This window comes from Canis aureus, chromosome 13, assembly GCF_053574225.1.
Source record: "Canis aureus isolate CA01 chromosome 13, VMU_Caureus_v.1.0, whole genome shotgun sequence".
Classification (NCBI taxonomy): domain Eukaryota; kingdom Metazoa; phylum Chordata; class Mammalia; order Carnivora; family Canidae; genus Canis; species Canis aureus.
Window position 1 is genome coordinate 14,805,848 of NC_135623.1, and position 19,010 is coordinate 14,824,857.

The 19,010-nt window shown below is 54.8% G+C and overlaps 1 protein-coding gene across 1 annotated transcript in view; it reads left to right on the forward strand.

Annotated features, from left to right (window-relative positions):
• The window catches only part of CSMD2 (CUB and Sushi multiple domains 2), a 495,152-nt gene that overhangs the window by 469,088 nt on the left and 7,054 nt on the right, over window positions 1-19,010 (forward strand). The window contains 10 exon segments of the mRNA XM_077844850.1: window positions 3,193-3,366; window positions 3,598-3,671; window positions 3,830-3,941; window positions 4,386-4,565; window positions 11,560-11,622; window positions 12,270-12,431; window positions 14,284-14,396; window positions 15,715-15,733; window positions 15,736-15,796; window positions 16,887-17,030. Coding sequence (XP_077700976.1) covers window positions 3,193-3,366; window positions 3,598-3,671; window positions 3,830-3,941; window positions 4,386-4,565; window positions 11,560-11,622; window positions 12,270-12,431; window positions 14,284-14,396; window positions 15,715-15,733; window positions 15,736-15,796; window positions 16,887-17,030 — 1,102 coding nt within the window.

Consider the following 19,010-nt stretch of genomic DNA (forward strand, 5'->3'; position numbering starts at 1 on the left):
ATTTGTTTTTCTCTGCCTTACTTATTTCACTTAGCATAATGCCCTCTAGTTCCATTTACATCGTTGCAAATGGCAAGATCTCATTCCTTTCAAATGCCTGAATAATATTTGTATATATATGCATACACCACATCTTCTTTATCCAGTCAATCTGTTGGTGGACATCTGAGCCCTTTCCATATTTTGGCTCTTGTGGACATTGCTGCTATAAACAATGGGGTTCATGTGTCCCTTCGAATCACTATGTTTGCATCCTTTGGACAAATACCTAGTAGTGCGATTGCGGGGTTGTAGGCAGCTCTATTTTTAACTCTTTGAGGAACCTCCATACTGTTTCACAGAGGGGCTGCACCAGCCTGCATTCCCACCAATAGGGTTTCCCTTTCTCCACGTCCTCACCAACGTCTGTTGTTTTTCGGGGTTGTTAGTTTTAGCCATTCTGACCAGTATGAGATAGTATCTCACTGTGGTTTTGATTTGTATTTTCCTGAGACTGAGTGATGTTGAGCATTTTTTTCATGTGTCTGTTCTTTGGAGAAATGCCTGTTCATGTCTTCTGCCCACATCTTGACCGGATTTTTTTTTTTTTTTTTTTTTTTTTTTTTGGTTTTGGGGTATTGAGTTTGATAAGTTCTTTCTAGATTCTGGATACTAGCCTGCTTCCATTTTATTTTGTATATGATTATGAACCTCCTGACTGTGCGCACACATACACATTCACATCATAGCAGGAAGGGTGTTCTTCATGCTTGCAGTGACGTCTTGGGGAACTTTCACTCTGGTAGTCTGCTTTCTTGTAGCTCACTGTAAAGAAGTCAAATATATTTATTTCTAACCTGCTGTGTTCTACAACATATTTTCTGTGGCCAAGTGGATGACCACTGAGATGGGCAATAACCCTTGGAATTCTTATCACTGTTTGCAAACTTTGCATCTGGGCCTTCCACAGTGCTTGGTGCTCCCTCTTCCTGCATAGACCTGCCGTTCAGACCTAGTCTGTCTAGGTATCCCTCAGAACACCACTTTTTCCTCTTAATATAAGTCCCTAAATCAGGGATTTTGTCCCCATCAGGATGGAGCTCATTTCAGCCTCACCCACTTCCTGCAGGCTTCCCCAGACCCGCTCAGCTCTTTCCATGCCGCCTCCCCATTTGGTGGACTGCTCAGTAAAGTAGCTTCTGAAGTTGACTTTTCCCCCAATCCCACCATTTCCAAATGACCACCTAATGCACTTGTGTACTTTCAGTAAGTTTTGTTCATGTTCAAGCCATATAATTTATCTGTATCTTCCATCTTTTGTACTCTCTTGTGTTACCTGGCTTAGATTCTAAGATCTCAAAAGGCAGGGCTCGTGTCTGTGGACTTATTTGGTGCCAGAAGCAGCAGAAAATCAGGAGCTGAAGATGTTTATTAAATAGTGTTTGAAAGTTAATGGAGAAGGAAGTGAATTTAATTCAAGGCAAGACGGGGATGAGGAAGAGGAGTCACACTGAGCCGTTAGCTTTGGTGATTACCCACATGTGATCCCATCGGCTGGGAGGTCACAGCATATCAGCCTGTGCACACAGATAACATTTCGCATTTCACAGTGCTGTGCTGCTTCCTATAGGGACCTTTGCACACAGGGTCACCTCTGATTCTCACAACGAGATATCCTAGGAGGCGAGCAGCAGGGAAGATGAGGCTCAGAAAAAGGACCTGACCTTGTGAGCTAGTAGCAAAATCTGGTCTGAAAACAATCATTTCTCCAGACAATTTTCTCTAAAATTCTTACTCAAATTTACAGCTCGTGTTATCACCACTAGAACTTTTAAAGTAGGAAAAAAGAACAGACATAAAATTTAATTTTGCGTTTTAGACTGCTTCAGTCCAAAACTCCAAAACCACATATGATCGACATGAGACCCTTTCTTTTAAGTAGAGCCTATTCACAGAGTACGTGGGGCCCATCTGGTGTTCCCCACGGCAACGGGCTTGTTCTGGTAAGTGCTGCAGTGAATGTTTATGGGAAATAAGTGCAAGCTCAGTGTGCTTTCTGACCAGCACAACCCAAGAGTGCTGGCGGGCCCGTGGGCCTGCTCACGCCACACCACAAACCACCGGCTGGTATTGAGTGCCGTCTTTGGTCCTGAGGCTGTTCAAAAGTATATTGATTCTCAGGGCCACCTGGTGGCTCAGCGGTTGAGTGTCTGCCTTCAGCCCAGGGCATGATCCTGGAGACCCGGGATGGAGCCCCACATCAGGCTCCCTGCATGGAGCCTGCTTCTCCCTCTGCCTGTGTCTCTACCTGTCTCTCTCTGTGTGTCTCATGAATAAATACATAAAATCTTAAAAAGTAAAATAAAATAAAGTATATCGGTTCTCAGAATACAATCACAGGTAGATAGATCCCTTTGTGCTTATTTCAAAGGCATCAAAATCACATTTGCAGCCAATGCCCTCTAGAACACATTCCGCAACGTCCTGGGGAAGTAAGCATTTCAGTAGGCCATGTGTGCAAACACCCAAGAGCCCGAGCAGGAGGGACAGAAGAGGGGCCTGTGTTTATTCTATTTGCTGTCACAAATTTGCATTTGGTAGTGGTTCTTTCGGGAATCTCTGAGACCCTCCATGAGGTAGGCGCCTTCGTGGCCACTGCGTGTAAACGCACACCCTTCAGGAAGACATTTGGCAGTTCACGTGAGGAGCTACCACCAGGCTTGAACAGACCAGGTCCACTCCCAGAGCCTCCGCAGGAGAGAGCCCTGGGTTGGGGGAGGGCACGGCTCACAGCGCAATAATAGAAAACGCCAGATAAGAAGGCTGGGACAAAGGGTCAGTAGGGCACGACCTCTTGCTGCGAAGTCGTGTAGCCGCTGAGGGATGGTAGTGCCATCAACGTGGAAGGGGTTTACCGGCCAGGAAGTAAGTGCACAAAGCAAGATTTCCAGCATTGGACGTTGGGCTCAGAGCCACACACAGGCTTACACGCAACCGAGCAAAGACTAGAAGGGAATGAGCACGAAAACAAAATAGTTTGGGCCGCTGAGTTGTAGTTGTTCCCAAGTTAAGCTCTTCTAGGGCTGCCCCCGGCTCGGGTGGCCTTGCCCAGCGCTGCGCAGCGCAGGCTGAGAGGCTGCGGGGGGGCGGGGGGCGGGGGGCAGGTGGCGGGGGGCGCAGATCCTGGGACCCGCCTCTCTCGCTTCTCCCCAGCCGTGTTCTGCGGAGATCCTGGAGTCCCCGCCCGCGGCAGGAGAGAGGACCGAGGCTTCTCCTACAGGTCGTCCGTGTCCTTCTCCTGCCAGCCCCCCCTGGTGCTGGTGGGCTCCCCGCGGAGGTTTTGCCAGTCAGATGGGACGTGGAGTGGCACCCAGCCCAGCTGCATAGGTGAGCGGGCGCCCGGCAGGGCTCGCCTCCCGGGGGGCCCAGGGCGATGCCTTCCCCGCCCTCGGGCTCGTCTGCAGGAGGCAGGGAGCGGCCTCTGGGCCCCTAGAGCAGGCCGCGGGCCGAGCCAGCCCGGGGGGCAGGGGCAGCAGGTGGCTCCCCGTCCTTCCCGCCCCTGGCCCCGCGACGAACGGAGGGCCGAGAGCCCCACTGACCACACATTCTGCAACCTAGACCCGACGCTGACCACGTGTGCCGACCCCGGTGCGCCGCAGTTCGGGACACAGAACAGTTCCCAGGGGTACCAGGTAATGCGCTGGCCGCCAGCCCGCCCGCCCGGGCCCCTGCTCGGCGAGGGATGCCCACGGGGGGCTGAGGACGAGGCCTAGGCCAGCAGAGGGCAGGGAGGCTGCAGCGGGGTGTGGGGGGGCAGCGGCCGCAAGGCTAAGGGTGCCCGGGCCTGCAGGTGGGAAGCACCGTGCTGTTCCGCTGCCAGAAGGGCTACCTGCTGCAGGGCTCCACCAGCAGGACCTGCCTCCCCAACCTGACCTGGAGCGGAACCCCACCCGACTGCGTCCGTAAGTGACACCGCGCGGCAGCTGGACGGGAGCCCGAGGCCCAGGACACCCCTGCAGGGCGCTCACCGCTCCCCGGGGCCGGTAGAACTCCTGTGGCCTCCGCCCCTGGGGCCTCGTGGAGCATGTCTCCCCACGATAGCCTTTCTGGGGGGTTCCAAAGGCAGCTCCTGTGCCTCCGGCAGAACACAACTGTCAGGGCAGCAAACACTAACAGCGATGAGGTCAGCCCTCGGGTGACAGCGTGCAGGCCAAGCGAGTGACCTGGTCGTCCGCATCCTGGCCACGTGTACAGACGTGGAGGCTGGGGTTGGAGGGGGGCCCGGGAGGGGGGCCCGAGCGCCAGGGGCCTGGCAGGGAGAGGAAGCAGGTACTCCGTCCGGGGACAGCAGCAGTCAAGGCCTCCCGAAGAGCCAACCCGCGTGGCCCAACGCTGTCTCCCTCCAGCCCACCACTGCAAGCAGCCAGAGACGCCGTCCCATGCCAACGTCGGGGCCCTGGACTTGCCCTCCATGGGCTACACGCTCCTCTACTCCTGCCAGGAGGGCTTCTCCCTCAAGGGCGGCTCCGAGCACCGCACCTGCAAAGCCGACGGCAGCTGGACAGGCAAGCCGCCCATCTGCCTGGGTGAGTGCACCCGCCGGGCGAGCCCTGCAGGGTGGGAGGCCAAACGTGGCCGCGGAGCCAGAGTGGGAGGCGGCACACGAGGGGGGAGAAACACAGTTCCCGGGAGCTGGACCCTGCTTCTGCATTCCTGGGGTCTCGAGCCTCTGGGAGATGAAACCAGAGCAGTCAAAGGACGCACGCAGTGAGGCCGACCTAGGTTTGGGTTTGCTTCCTCCTGTTGGGGCTTAAATATCTGTTTATTTATTTGAGAGATAAAGGGTGTCCACAGTCTCTCTCTCTCTCTCAAAAAAAAAAAAAATGTAGACCTCCCTTAAAAAATGGAAACTGAATCCCTCTGACCTAAGGTCAGGGAGGCCCCGCGTTTCCTTGCTCATTTGCTGTGCGGAGGCTCAGTCTGTGCTTAGAAGGAAGGTCCCGGAGTCCCCTCCTGTGACCACGTGCCTGTGCCTGTGCCTGCATCTCGCCCAGACCTGTTAACGTTTCCTCTGTATTTAGCTGCACTGATGTTAGGCACATAAATATTTATATTTGTTATACCCTTGGGGTGAACTAGCCCCTTATCAAAATCTTATGACCTCCTCTGTCTCTTGGTACAGGTTTTGGCTTAAAGTCAGTTTTGTCCGATAGAAACGTGGCTTCCCCTGCTCTTGGTTGGTTTCCGTCAGCTTGGACAGCTTTTCCCTTCACTCTACCTTCAGCTCTGTGTCCTTGACGCTGAAGTCAGTTTCTCATAGGCAGCATAGAGTTGGGTCTGCGGTTTTCTGTTTGTATTTTATTTTGTCCATTCAGCCACTCCTTAATGTTTGGATTGGAAAATTTAGTCCATTTACATTTAAAGTAATTTTTGACAAGTACGGACTTCCTATTGGTATTTTTTTAATTTTTTTTTTTTTTCTGGCTGCTTTCTTCTTTCCTCGCTCTCTTCCTTCGGGATTAGATGGGTTTCTGTGTGGTATGGTTTAATTCCTTTCTCTTTACCTTTTATGTATCAATTAACTTTTTTTTTTTCATGTTTACCACGAGGCTTACATAAAATATCTTATAGTTATGACAGTCCTCTTAAAGCAAATTGCAGGGGGGAACCTGGGTGGCTCAACAGTTTAGCGCCACCTTCGGCCCAGGGTGTGATCCTGGAGACCCAGGATTGAGTCCCACATCAGGCTCCCTGCATGGAGCCTGCTTCTCCCTCTGCCTGCGTCTCTGTCTCTCATGAATAAATAAATAAAATCTTTAAAAAAAATAAAGCAAATTGGGTGCCTGGGTGGCTCCATCAGTTAAGTGTCCAGCTCTGGGTCTCAGATCTTGGCTCAGGTCTCGATCTCAGGGTCATGAGTTCAGGCCCCACACTGGGCTCCATGCCAGGTCATGGAGGCCTACATAAAAATAATTAATTGAAAAAATAATAATAATAAATTAATTAATTAAAGCAAATAAGAACTTAAGTGTGAGTGCATACAAAAGCTCAACATTTTTTACACTCCCTCCACTTTATGTTTTTGATGTCACAGCTGACATCCTTTTATATCATGTATTCATTAACAAATTATTGCTGTTCTAGTTTTTGGGGTTTTTTTAAATATTTTACTTATTTATTAATGAGAGACACACAGAGAGAGAGGCAGAGACACAGGCAGAGGGAGAAGCAGGCTCCATGCAGGGAGCCCGACGTGGGACTCGATCCCGGGTCTCCAGGATCACACCCTGGGCTGAAGGCAGTGCTAAACCGCTGAGCCACCCGGGCGCCCTGGTTTTTTTTGTTTTTTTGTTTTTTTGTTTTTAAGTAGTCTCCGCACCCAGCATGGAGCCCAGTGCAAGGCTTGGACTCATGACCCCGAGATCAAGACCTAGGCTGAAATCAAGAGTCAGATGCTTAACCAACTGAGCCACCCAGGTGCCCCTGCAGTTGTAGTTATTTTTAATACTTTTCTTTTAATCTTTATGCTACAGTTATATCTGGTTTACCCACCACAATTACAATATTAGAGTATTCTGAATTTAACTGTCCACTTACCTCTGTCAGTGAGTTTTATACGTAGATCCTTTCTTCTACTTGAACTCCTGCTGTTGAACCATATGTAGCTGTGTGTTCGGTGTGTCCAAGGCAAGAGGGGGATTCAGGAGCCTCCTATGTCACCATCCTAGTCCAGAGTCTCTTCCAGAGTTCTTTGTATATCTAGTATATGATATTCATCAGATACAAGATTTGCACATATTTTCTCCCATTTTATGGGCTGTCTTTCACTTTCTGTTTTTAATTTACAAGTACTTTCTCCTTTATTTCACTCATCACCTAAAATGAAATTAGACTATCACATTTTAAACTCCATTTCAGTCCCTAGGTTAATTTTTTTTTCAAATTATAGCGTGGTTTTTTTATAGCCTTATTGAGATATAATGGATATATAAAAATGGATATATAAAAAAATTTAATGTATACAATTTGATGAGTTTGGATCTTTTGACCTACTTTTGGTGTCCTTTTAAGCACAAATGTCTTTAATTTTAACAAACTCCAGTTTATCTATATTTTCATTGTTCGTGCTTTATATTATACCTAAGAAACTATTGCCAAGTCCAAGGTCATGAAAACTTATGTCTATGGTTTTTCTTCTAAGAGTTTTGCAGTTTTAGCTCTTACATTTAGGTCTTTTGCTTATTTTGTGGGGGATTTTTTTTGGGGGGGAGAAAGGTCATTTGGAGTCCAAATTCATTCTTTGCATATGGATATCCAGTAGTCCCAGCTCTGGCTGTTGGAAAGACTATTTTTCACTATTCTTCATTAAATTGTCTTGGCACCCTTGTCAAAGATCCTTTGACCGTAAATATGTGAGCTTATATCTGGATCATTGGTTTTATCCGTTGACCTGTATAGCTGCCTCCCTGCCACCACCACAGCTCGAATTATAATAATTTTGTGATAAGTTTTGCAATTGGGAAGTGTATGTCCTCCTTTTTCTTCTTTTTTCCAGATCGCTTTGGCTGTTCTGGGCCCCTTTTATTTCTATATAAATTTTAGGGTTGGATTGTGAAATCCTGCAAAACAGACAGCTGGAATTATGACAGGAATCACGATAAATCTGTAGGTCAGTTTGGGGAGTGTTGCCATCTGAACAGTATTACATATTCCAATCCATGAGCATGGGATGGGATGTCTTCCCATTTATTTAGAACTTTAATTCCTTCTAACGATGGTTTGTCATTTTCTTTGGGGGGTGGGGTATTTAAATTCAGTTTGCCAACATATAGCATAACACCCAGTGCTCATCCAGTCAGGTGCCTCCCTCAGTGCCCGTCACCCAGTCACCCCAACCCCCTGCCCACCTCCCTTTCCACCACCCCTTGTTTGTTTCCCAGAGTTAGGAGACGCTCACGTTCCGTCACCCTCACTGACATTTCCCACTCATTTTCTCTCCTTTCCCCTTTATTCCTTTTCACCATTTTTTATATTCCCCAAATGAATGAAACCATATAATGATTGTCCTTCTCCAATTGACTTACTTCACTCAGCATCATACCCTCCAGTTCCATCCACGTTGAAGCAAATGGTGGGTATTTGTCGTTTCTAATGGCTGAGGAATATTCCATTGTATACATAGACCACAGCTTCTCTATCCATCATCCTTTGATGGACCCCGAGGCTCCTTCCACAGTTTGGCTATTGTGGACATTGCTCCTAGAAACATCGGGGTGCAGGTGTCCCGGCATTTCATTGCATCTATCCTTGGGGTAAATCCCCAGCAGTGCAATTGCTAGGTCATAGGGCAGATCTATTTTTAACTCTTTGAGGAACCTCCACACAGTTTTCCAGAGTGGCTGTACCAGTTCACATTCCCATCAATAGTGCAGGAGGGTTCCCCTTTCTCCACATCCTCTCCAACATATGTTGTTTCCTGCCTTGTTAATTTTCCCCATTCTCACTGGTGTGAGGTGGGATCTCATGGTGGTTTTGATCTGTATTTCCCTGATGGCAAGTGATGCAGAGCATTTCCTCATGTGCGTGTTGGTCATGTCTACGTCTTCCTCTGTGAGATTTCTGTTCATGTCTTTTGCCCATTTCATGATTGGATTGTTTCTTTGGTGTTGAGTTTAGTTAAGTTCTTTATAGATCTTGGATACTAGCCCTTGACCTGATATGTCATTTGCAAATATCTTCTCCCATTCTGTAGGCTGTCTTGTAGTTTTGTTGACTGTATCCTTTGCTGTGCAAAAGCTTCTTATCTTGATGAAGCCCAATAGTTCATTTTTGCTTTTGTTTCCCTTGCCTTTGGAGATGTGTCTAGCAAGAAGTTGCTGTGGCCAAGGTCAAAGAGGGTGTTGCCTGTGTTCTCCTCGAGGATTTTGATGGATTCCTGTCTCACATTTAGGTCTTTCATCCATTTTCAGTCTATTTTCAAGTATGGGGTTAGGAAATGGCCCAGTTTCATTCTTCTGCATGTGGCTGTCCCATTTTCCCAGCACCACTTATTGAAGAGACTGTTGTTAGACTGTTATAGTCTTTCCTGCTTTGTCGACTATTAGTTGACCATAGGGTTGAGGGTCCACTTCTGGATTCTCTATTCTGTTCCATTGATCTATGTGTCTGTTTTTGTGCCAGGACCACACTGTCTTGATGACCACAGCTTTGTAGGACAACCTGAAATCTGGCATTGTGATGCCCCCAGCTATGGTTTTCTTTTTCAATATTCCCCTGGCTATTCGGGGTCTTGTCTGATTCCACACAAATCTTAGGATTATTTGTTCCAACTCTCTAAAGAAAGCCCATGGTATTTTGATAGGGATTACATTGAATGTGTAAATTGCCCTGGGTAGCATGGACATTTTCACATTATTAATTCTTCCAATCCATGAGCATGGAATATTTTCCCATCTCTTTGCGTCTTCCTCGGTTTTTTTGAGGTCTGTCATTTTCCCTTTATACGTCTTAAACTTCCTTGGTTACATTTAGTCTAAAGTGGGTCTTTTTCATGTTATTATGTACTTGTATATAAAAATACAAAATGCTTTAGATGCATTTGAATTTCACTTCCACCCCTTATTGTGTGATTTGGGGCAAGTCTCTTCACCTGTCTGCCTCTTAACGAGTCTCTCTTCTATAAAACAGAGACCGTAATCTGTACCTCACAGTTTTGAGAGCAGGAATAAATGAAATAATGTGAATAACATGACCCAGCACAGCTCCTGGCCCATAAAGTGCTTTCTCCCTCTTACTGCCGTCCTCTTATAAAACCTAAGACAATAGAGACATTATATTCGTAACAATACTTTGAGTCACCGTGGAAAGCTTCTCCACAGCCTTCTTCATGCACAAACGTAAGCTGCCCTCTGGAGCCGGGAAGACCGTGCTCGAACCCCAGCTCCTCGAGGAGGCAGTAGGGACAGTCTGCCCTTCTCTGGTGGTGAAGCAGGTATTTCTGTTGTTTCTGCACAAAAGAACAAAAGATACTAACACTGGCTAAGTGTGACCTCATGTTCACAGCCTCACTTATTCAGCGTCGACCTGCGAGGTATGTTTCAGCACTTCCCATGTTCCCAGTGAGGAGACCGAGATGCCGGGGGTAAAGTGACTAGTCAAGGTCACATGCCAGGAAGGGACCTGAACCTGCACCATCTGGCTCAGGCCCAGGATCTGTGACTTTACCTGTGAGGGCTTCTCGGCCTTTTTTCCTTTCCAGACACAAGTGCTTCTTTGAATTCAGTTGTAATATGTTGACTAACTGAATTTAAATTTAAAAAATAATAATAGTTCAGTCGTAGACTGCTGTGCATAGAAACTGCTCTGAACGGGGGCGGGGGGCAGCCTCAGGCCACGGGCAGCTACTAGTAGCCTCCACAGCCTTTTGTGAGCTCTGAAATTGTTTGGAGCATCATCAGTGAGCCAATGGTAAAGTAATAGTGAACATAACGGTCAGAAGAACGCTCACGACCGGGGCCTAGATGTTCAGGCGCTTGGTGACAGAGACATAGGCCCGGGCCCCAGCCACGTCAGCTGCCACCTTCCAGTCCCTAGGCCTCACAGAGCAGGCAAACAGCAGGAAGCCCGGGCAGCACAAGTCCGCGGAGACTGTGTCGAACAGGGACCAGAGAGCAGGACCGGGCACAGAGCTCTTGCTGTGGACGTTGATGGTGGTAGTGGTCACCACGGAAGCTGAGCCCTGGGGCACCCCAAGTGCACCCCCTCGGGCTCCCCTGAGCCTCTCATAGGTTGGGAAGGAGGCCGGTGTGGACACCGAAGAGGAAGAGCTGGGAGTTATGGTGCATAGTGTGAGACAGAAGCTGTTACGGGCTTCTCGGCCTTAACATCCAGCCTCCGAGGGAAGGGAGCACCCCACCTGAACCCCCACCAGGCCTCAAGGAGCTCACTCTTGATTGGTGGAAGGTCCTTCTTCGTACCAGGCCTTTGGGAGAAAAGCAGAGTCCGGGACAGGGCTTTTCACACCGGGGTCGCGGATCAGGGCATTTGGCAGGCCTGGGTCCTGGGGCCTGGTAGCTTTCCTGGATAGCTTTCCTTTCCTTTCCCTCTCACCAAAATGTAGCGCCTCCTTTAATTTGGAACGTAGACGAAAACCCATCGTAGTGTTAATAACGCCTCTGACTCTGTCACCAGCAAACACTGCAGACATTTCATATCAGATGACAGTTGTCCCTGGTGTTGTGCAACACTGCTTACGTTCCTGACTGCTTCAGGATTATGGTGGTGGCTGGGCTGTCATGTCATGGAGTAATAAAGAACTCACCTGCACCCTCACTCTTGGTTTAATACTTCAATGACAATAATTGATAAAATGGATTTGCTTTTAACTCTTTATGTTTTATTATTCCCAGAGGGGCCCATGGTATCACCAGACGGTCAAAGTATCGACTCCCAATCCAAGAGTTGTCCAAAGCAAGGTCTCCGGGAATCCATTAACCTGATGTCGGAGAAGTGGCCATGACTTTCCCAATAGAGCGTAGCCCGAGGCTGAATGTGTTTTCTTCAATTCTCTTTCCCCAGCAGAGGTCCGGCCTAGTGGGAGACCCGTCAATACCGCCCGGGAGCCACCGCTCACCCAGGCTTCCGGTAGGTACGGTCTAGATGTTCAGCTCAAGAAACTGGCATTGATTCCCTCGCCTAGTTACCCAGAAACACGGGCTCAGTGAAAGGGTGTGAAAAACTGTCTAAGAGCCAGATTCCCCCGCCCACTACCCACCCCGGCAACTGCAGGGGGAAGAGGGAGCCTGAAGGAAACAGCAGGCTCTCCCGCAAGAGAGCCAGCGCCTTCCACTAACACAGGGGAGCGCCAGGCTCTGGTGCCTCCCACCACCACAGCTGCCCAGCACGGCCAGGCCAGGGTCCAGTCATTCGGACCGGAGACCCGACACCTGCCCAGGGAGCCTCCCGGAAATGCTTACACTTCTAACACGGGGCTTGTTCCTTTCGAAGTGCGACGTGCACAGCTGGGCACGTAACTATAGATGCGGGCTGACCGTGCAAAATGACTGCAGACTGCCCTATATTTTTTTGGACTTTATACCTTTACTCACCACGTTGGCATGTGTGTTCCATAAGAAGGAAACTAGAGTCGGCGTCATGCTCAGCTCCTGCTCGCTCTGGGTCACGAGGGGACATTGGAGCATCCTGTCCCAGTCACCCAGTGAGTGAAGTGGAGCAGCCAGCAGGGGCCGGGAGTCCCCTCACGTCTGTCATCTGTCTCTCCGCTCCTCCAGTGCCCGGGGACGTTTTTGCCAAGAATTCCCTATGGAAAGGGGCTTACGAGTACCAGGGAAAGAAGCAGCCGGCCATGCTCAGAGTGACCGGCTTCCAGACCGTCAGCAGCAAAGTCAACGCCACCATGATTGACCACAGCGGCGTCGAGGTGCACTTGGCGGGTAAGGGCAGGTCATACCTCCAGGTGCGTCGCCAGTGGGGGCAGGCCTGGGCCTCTACGGGGACGGGTCTACGGTCCCTGCCTCCCCGCGTCCTGCGGGGCCTGTGTGATGGGTGCGAGGACGACAACGTGTTCATCTTCATCATGATAAGGTCACCAGAGATAATAAAGGGAAATGGCTAGGTGACAAATATTAATAACTTGAACAGGAAAGGACTCAAAAAGAGATCAATATCCCTAAAACTGAACCAAAAAAAGGGACAGAGAATTCCCAGGAGCCAAAATTTGGACAGTTAATAAACAAAGGAAAACGTACTTTTCAGCAGTAATAAAAGCACTAAAAGTAAACATAAAATGTGATTTTTCCACTTATCCCACTAAGAATTTTTTTTTTAATGATAAATTTTAGTGCAGGACAAGGTCTAGTGAAGGGAGTGATGCACTTGATGGTCAACGTATAAAATAATACAGTCCCAGAAAACAGTTTGGCAATTTGCGTCAAGATCTTTGAAAATTACTGACCCCGTTAATTATGTTTCTGAGAATTTTTAATATTACATGGTTATTTATATTACATAAAAACTGGAAGGACAAAATTGTCTGAAAATAACTAAATTAATATTAATGTATATTATACATTTATACACATACTGTATGTATTATTATGCATATATATTAATGCATATTAATTATAATATATCAGATAGCTAAAATACTATGCCAGTTTGGGGAGAAATGAACCCACTACAGCACATTTATAATGTGACTCCAGTTGTTTTTTTTTTTTAATAAAGATTTTATTTATTTATTCACGAGAGACACACAGAGAGGGAGAGAGAGGCAGAGACACAGGCAGAGGGAGAAGCAGGCTCCATGCAGGGAGCCTGACGTGGGACTCAACCCCGGGTCTCCAGGATCACGCCCTGGGCTGAAGGCGGCGCTAAACCTCTGGGCCACCCCGACTGCCCGACTCCAGTTTTTAAATGAAAAATAACATTCATGAGAAAGACAACTGAGGGGTGCCTGGGTGGCTCAGGTCACGGTCCCAGGGTCCTTGGAGCCAGCCCTGTGTCAGGCCCCCTGACCAGGAAGGAGTCTGCTTCTCCCTCTGCCCCTCCACACAATCGTGCTCTCTGTCTCTCAAATAAATAAAATCTTAAAAAGAGAGAAAGGAAGGAAGGAAGGAAGGAAGGAAGGAAGGAAGGAAGGAAGGAAGGAAGGAAGGAAGGAAGGAAGGAAGGAAGGAAAGGAGAAAAAAATTGGAAGTCGTTCCACCCAAAGGTCGACAGCAGCTATTTCCTAGTAATATCAGGAATGGTTTATTTCTTCCTGCATTTTCCAAAATTTCCCCACTTTTCAATCTTTTTATAATCAGAGAAACTAAATCTCTCAGGAAACAAACATTTCCAGAAGAAACGGACAGGTAAAGGGATGCGCCAGCAAATGGACGTAGACATTAGGACCCGGCCACACATGGTCCCTCCCGCTCACGCACGTGTGCGCACGAACACACAGTCAGTTTCAATCGTTGGCTCCAAGGCAGAGCCGTGAAGACATTCACGCGGACCTACGTCCGTGCCTCCCGCGCCCGCGGGCTCTTGCGTCAACTGACAGGTTAACATGTGCAAAATCACTCTATTATCACATGTGTGTGCATTCAGAGGGTCACAAACACAGGTCAGTAGCCCGGCTATCTCTGAGGCACGTGCACACGCTCTTGTGCATCCTCGCACTCAGCCCACACACTCACTCCTGGCGTCACGCACGGAATGTTCACGACGACGACAACGTGAGATGTGGGCCCGGGGACTCCTGCAGGCCCTGAGTGTGCTCTCTGAACTTCCTGTTCCCAGGAATTTACAAGAAAGAGGATTTCCATCTCCTGCTCCAGGTCTACCAGATCGCGGGGCCCGTGGAGATCTTTGTGAACAAGTTCAAGGACGATCACTGGGCTTTGGACGGGCACGTAAGTGCTGCCGAGGCCAGGCCCTGACCCCGGGGCCCCCGGGCCGGCCCTGTGCCCCGATCGCAGGCGGGGGGCGCGGGGGGTGGGTACGATCAACACGGGAACTGGGGGGTCGGGCCTGGGGTGGCACAGGAGACGACCAGGAGGTGGGGAGGCTGGGTGCCCAGGGCCCGTCTGAGCGCTCCGGGGCAGGCTGGGGTGCCACAGCACGGGGGGTCAGCGGTGTCCACGAATTCCCGAGCCGAGGTGCTGCGCTGCTGGGCGAGGGCAAAGGCGGTGGTGCCAGGCCCCTCCTTCAAACACCCGCTCCCGCCCAGGACGAGGGTTCCAGACCGCTTCCTCGCTTCCCGTGTGGCAGCGGGGCCCACTCTGGGGCACCCCTGAGGCAGAGGGCAGGTCCGCGTGGTAACTCCTGACATCACAAGAGAGGAGTGGGGCAGTGTCGCCTATCAGGCCTCGGTCTCCCTGCCCAGATGTTCGATGCTGGACGTGGAAGGGTGGGAAGGGCGAGGGGTCCGGGTGGCAGAGAGCTGAGGAGTCAGGGCGCACGCGCGGGGGGACACCTGTGGTGTCGCGCCTCTGCTTCATGAACATGCCGGAGAGGGGCACCTGGTGGGCTCAGTCGGGAGACCTGTGGCCCCCGTGAGTTCCAGCCCACGTGGGGCACAGAGCACACCTGCCCAAACACGCAAGGAGAAGCGCAGGGCTTCCGCGCCCCAAGTTCCTTCTGAGCGCCCTTGGAGCCCTGTAGGTGCCCCAGCCCTGGCTACCCCGTCGCAGTAGGTCCCAAAGCCACTGCAGAGCAATAGGGAGGGAGGGGGCCGAGAGCAAGGCTGGAGGCCAGAAGGGGAGGGAGCTGGGGGACGAGCCCGCAGCAGCCACAGGGGCAGGGCCCCAGGAGGGAGGGTGGGCACCCCGAAGTCCAAGCATCCTCAGGACCCCCCTGCGGAGCCACAGCCCTGCTCAGGTTTGCCCTTGGGAGTCTGCGCGGTGGCAGCGGCGGTGCCAGGCGACCAGTGTCTCCAGCCGCCTGCTGGAATCAGTGGCTCCTGGAGGGTGTGCTGGGCTGCTGGCTGCACGGCCATCACGGGGGCTCCATGGGCTCCCGAGGCTCCTTTCCCTCACGGGGTGACGCCGAGGTCCCCCAGGCCCCAGGTGGCCCCGCGCAGGCCTGGCTGCCCCCTCCTGCGCTGCTGGTGCTCCCACCTGACCCACCAGGCCCACACGGGGGGGTGAGCGGCCCTCCCGCCTGCGCCGGTGCCCCCAGCCCCGGCCAAGGCCGGGGCCACTGTGCTGTGACAGAGCCCTGTCTTCACAGGTGTCCTCAGAGTCCCCCGGGGCACCTTCATCTACCAGGGCTCCGTCAAGGGCCACGGCTTTGGGCAGTTTGGCTTCAAAGACTCGGTGAGGAGCATCTGGCCCCTGGAGGGGACCTGGAGGGGAGGGGGACACGGGGGGGGGGTGGTGAATGAGGTTCAGGGGCCAAATCCAGAGGCTCTCGACCACTCGGGCTTCATGGCTGCCCTGAGGCTTGAGTAAAGGCTGGGACTGAGCCCACAGACCGTGCTACCCAACCTGGGCCGCGATGTCGCCGGGGCAGTCGGGCCCAGCTGCAGGGACCCTAGGCCTTGGCCCACAGCCCCGCAGGTGTGGGGCCCCGGGGCCCCTTCTCCCAGGGGTGCAGGGAGCCGCAGGCCCTGGGGCTTCTGGGTGGGGGGTGCTGACTGGACAGCAGCCCCCAGGGCCCCGGCCTGCCTCGGGAACCCGCCTTCTGCACAGCCTGCAGTCAGGCCTGCCCTCCCAGCAGCCCCCCTCCCTGGGGCTCGAACATCCCCTCCACCCCTCACAGCAGGGACCACGGGGCAGCCGGGTCCCCGCGCCCCTCTGGGCCCCGGCCTGTGCCAGGAGCCCCACTGGGAGGGGACTCGCCTGGTCGCTCCCTGTCCTGGCCTGTGCCCAGGGGAGTGGCCCTCGCCCACCCCCAGCCCTCCTCCTCCCCTCCCCTCCCCTCTAACCCCTCCTCCCCCTCCCTCCCCCCTCAGTCCTCCTCCCCCTCCTCCTCTAGCCCCTCCCCCACCTCCACCCTCGCCCTCCTCTCTGTCCGCCTCCCCCTTCTCCTACCCCTCCCCCCTCCGTCCTCCTCCCCTCCCCCCTCCAACTCCTCCTCCTCCTCCCTCCATTCCCCTCCTCCCTCCTTCACTCCCCCATCCCCCTCCCCCTCCATCCCCCCTCTTCCCCTCCTCCCCTCCCCCTTCTTCCTCCCCCTCCCCCCTCCCCTCTCGGAACTTGGGCTTCCAGGTGAGGTTTCACCAGATCAAAAAGCTCCTGCACTGAAGGAAGTTTAGAAACTTCTGAAGGCTCCACCCTCTTAGGATTTCGTCCTGCGGCCGGTGTGGACTGGGGGCGACTGTCCCCTGAGCCGCGGGGCCTCCTGGGGCGGGGTCCCCGCTCACCTCGCGCCCGCGCCCTGAGGTTTCTGCTCTGGGACTTTGCAGACCTCAGGCTGCTGGAGTCCGACCCCGAGTCCATCGGCCGCCACTTTGCTTCCAACAGCAGCTCCGTGGCGGCCGCGATCCTGGTGCCTTTCATCGCCCTCATCATCGCGGGCTTCGTGCTGTATCTCTACAAGCACAGGTGGGGGCGGGGGCACGGAGGGGGGAGGGGGCGGGGCGTGTCTCTCGGAGCGCGGGGGGCGGGGGAGTCACGGAGGGCGGGGCCGTTGTCCGGAGCTGAGCGCAAGGGGCCCGGGGCGAGGGGGCACGGGGGCGGGGCCGCGTCTCGGAGCAAGGTGGAGGCGGGGCACGGGAGGCGGGGCACGGGGGGCGGGTCGTGTCTCGGAGCAAGGTGGGGGCGGGGGGCACGGGGACGGGGTCGTGTCTCGAGCACAGGTGGGGGCGGGGGCACGGGGGGCGGGGCACGGGGGGCGGAGCCGTGCTCGGAGCAAGGTGGGGGCGGGGGCACGGGGGGCGGGGTCGTGTCTCGGAGCACAGGTGGGGGCGGGGGCACCGGGGGCGGGGGCACGGGGGCGGAGCCGTGTCTCGGAGCAAGGTGGGGGCGGGCACGGGGGGCGGGGTCGTGTCTCGGAGCACAGGTGGGGGCGGGGGCACAGGGGGCGGGGGCACGGGGGGCGGAGCCGTGTCTCGGAGCAAGGTGGGGGCGGGGGCACGGGGGGCGGGGCCGTGTCTCGGAGCAAGGTGGGGGCGGGGGCACGGGGGCGGGGCCGTGTCTCGGAGCACAGGTGGGGGCGGGGGCACGGGGGGCGGGGTCGTGTCTCGGAGCACAGGTGGGGGCGGGGGCACGGAGGGCGGGGGGGCGGGGGCACGGGGGCGGGGCCGTGTCTCGGAGCAAGGTGGGGGCGGGGGCACGGGGGGCGGGGTCGTGTCTCGGAGCACAGGTGGGGGCGGGGGCACGGGGGGCGGGGGCACGGGGGGCGGGGTCGTGTCTCGGAGCACAGGTGGGGGCGGGGGCACCGGGGGCACGGGGGGCGGGGTCGTGTCTCGGAGCACAGGTGGGGGCGGGGGCACGGGGGGCGGGGGCACGGGGGGCGGGGTCGTGTCTCGGAGCACAGGTGGGGGCGGGGGCACGGGGGACGGGGTCGTGTCTCGGAGCAAGGTGAGGGCGGGGGCACGGGGGGCGGGGTCGTGTCTCGGAGCACAGGTGGGGGCGGGGGCACGGGGGGCGGGGGCACGGGGGGCGGGGTCGTGTCTCGGAGCAAGGTGAGGGCGGGGGCACGGGGGGCGGGGTCGTGTCTCGGAGCACAGGTGGGGGCGGGGGCACGGGGGGCGGGGTCGTGTCTCGGAGCACAGGTGGGGGCGGGGGCACGGGGGGCGGGGGCACGGGGGGCGGGGTCGTGTCTCGGAGCAAGGTGAGGGCGGGGGCACGGGGGGCGGGGTCGTGTCTCGGAGCACAGGTGGGGGCGGGGGCACGGGGGGCGGGGTCGTGTCTCGGAGCACAGGTGGGGGCGGGGCACGGGGGGGGGGGGCACGGGGGGCGGGGTCGTGTCTCGGAGCACAGGTGGGGGCGGGGGCACGGGGGGCGGGGCGTGTCTCGGAGCAAGGTGGGGGCGGGGGCACGGGGGGCGGGGTCGTGTCTCGGAGCACAGGTGGGGGCGGGGGGCACGGGGGGCGGGGGCACGGGGGGCGGGGTCGTGTCTCGGAGCACAGGTGGGGGGCGGGGGCACGGGGGACGGGGTCGTGTCTCGGAGCAAGGTGAGGGCGGGGCACGGGGGGCGGGGTCGTGTCTCGGAGCACAGGTGGGGGCGGGGCACGGGGGCGGGGGGCACGGGGGCGGGGTCGTGTCTCGGAGCACAGGTGGGGGCGGGGCACCGGGGGGCGGGGTCGTGTCTCGGAGCAAGGTGGGGGCGGGGGCACGGGGGCCGGGGGCACGGGGGGCGGGGTCGTGTCTCGGAGCACAGGTGGGGGCGGGGGCACGGGGGCTGCAGGACGCGGCCAGGCCCATCTCCGCCCCGGGCCCGCCCCGTGCGACCCGGACCCTACCCCGCCCCCAGGAGAAGACCCAAAGTTCCCTTCAACGGCTACGCGGGCCACGAGAACACCAACGTCCGGGCCACGTTCGAGAACCCGATGTACCGACCGCAACATCCAGCCCACGGAC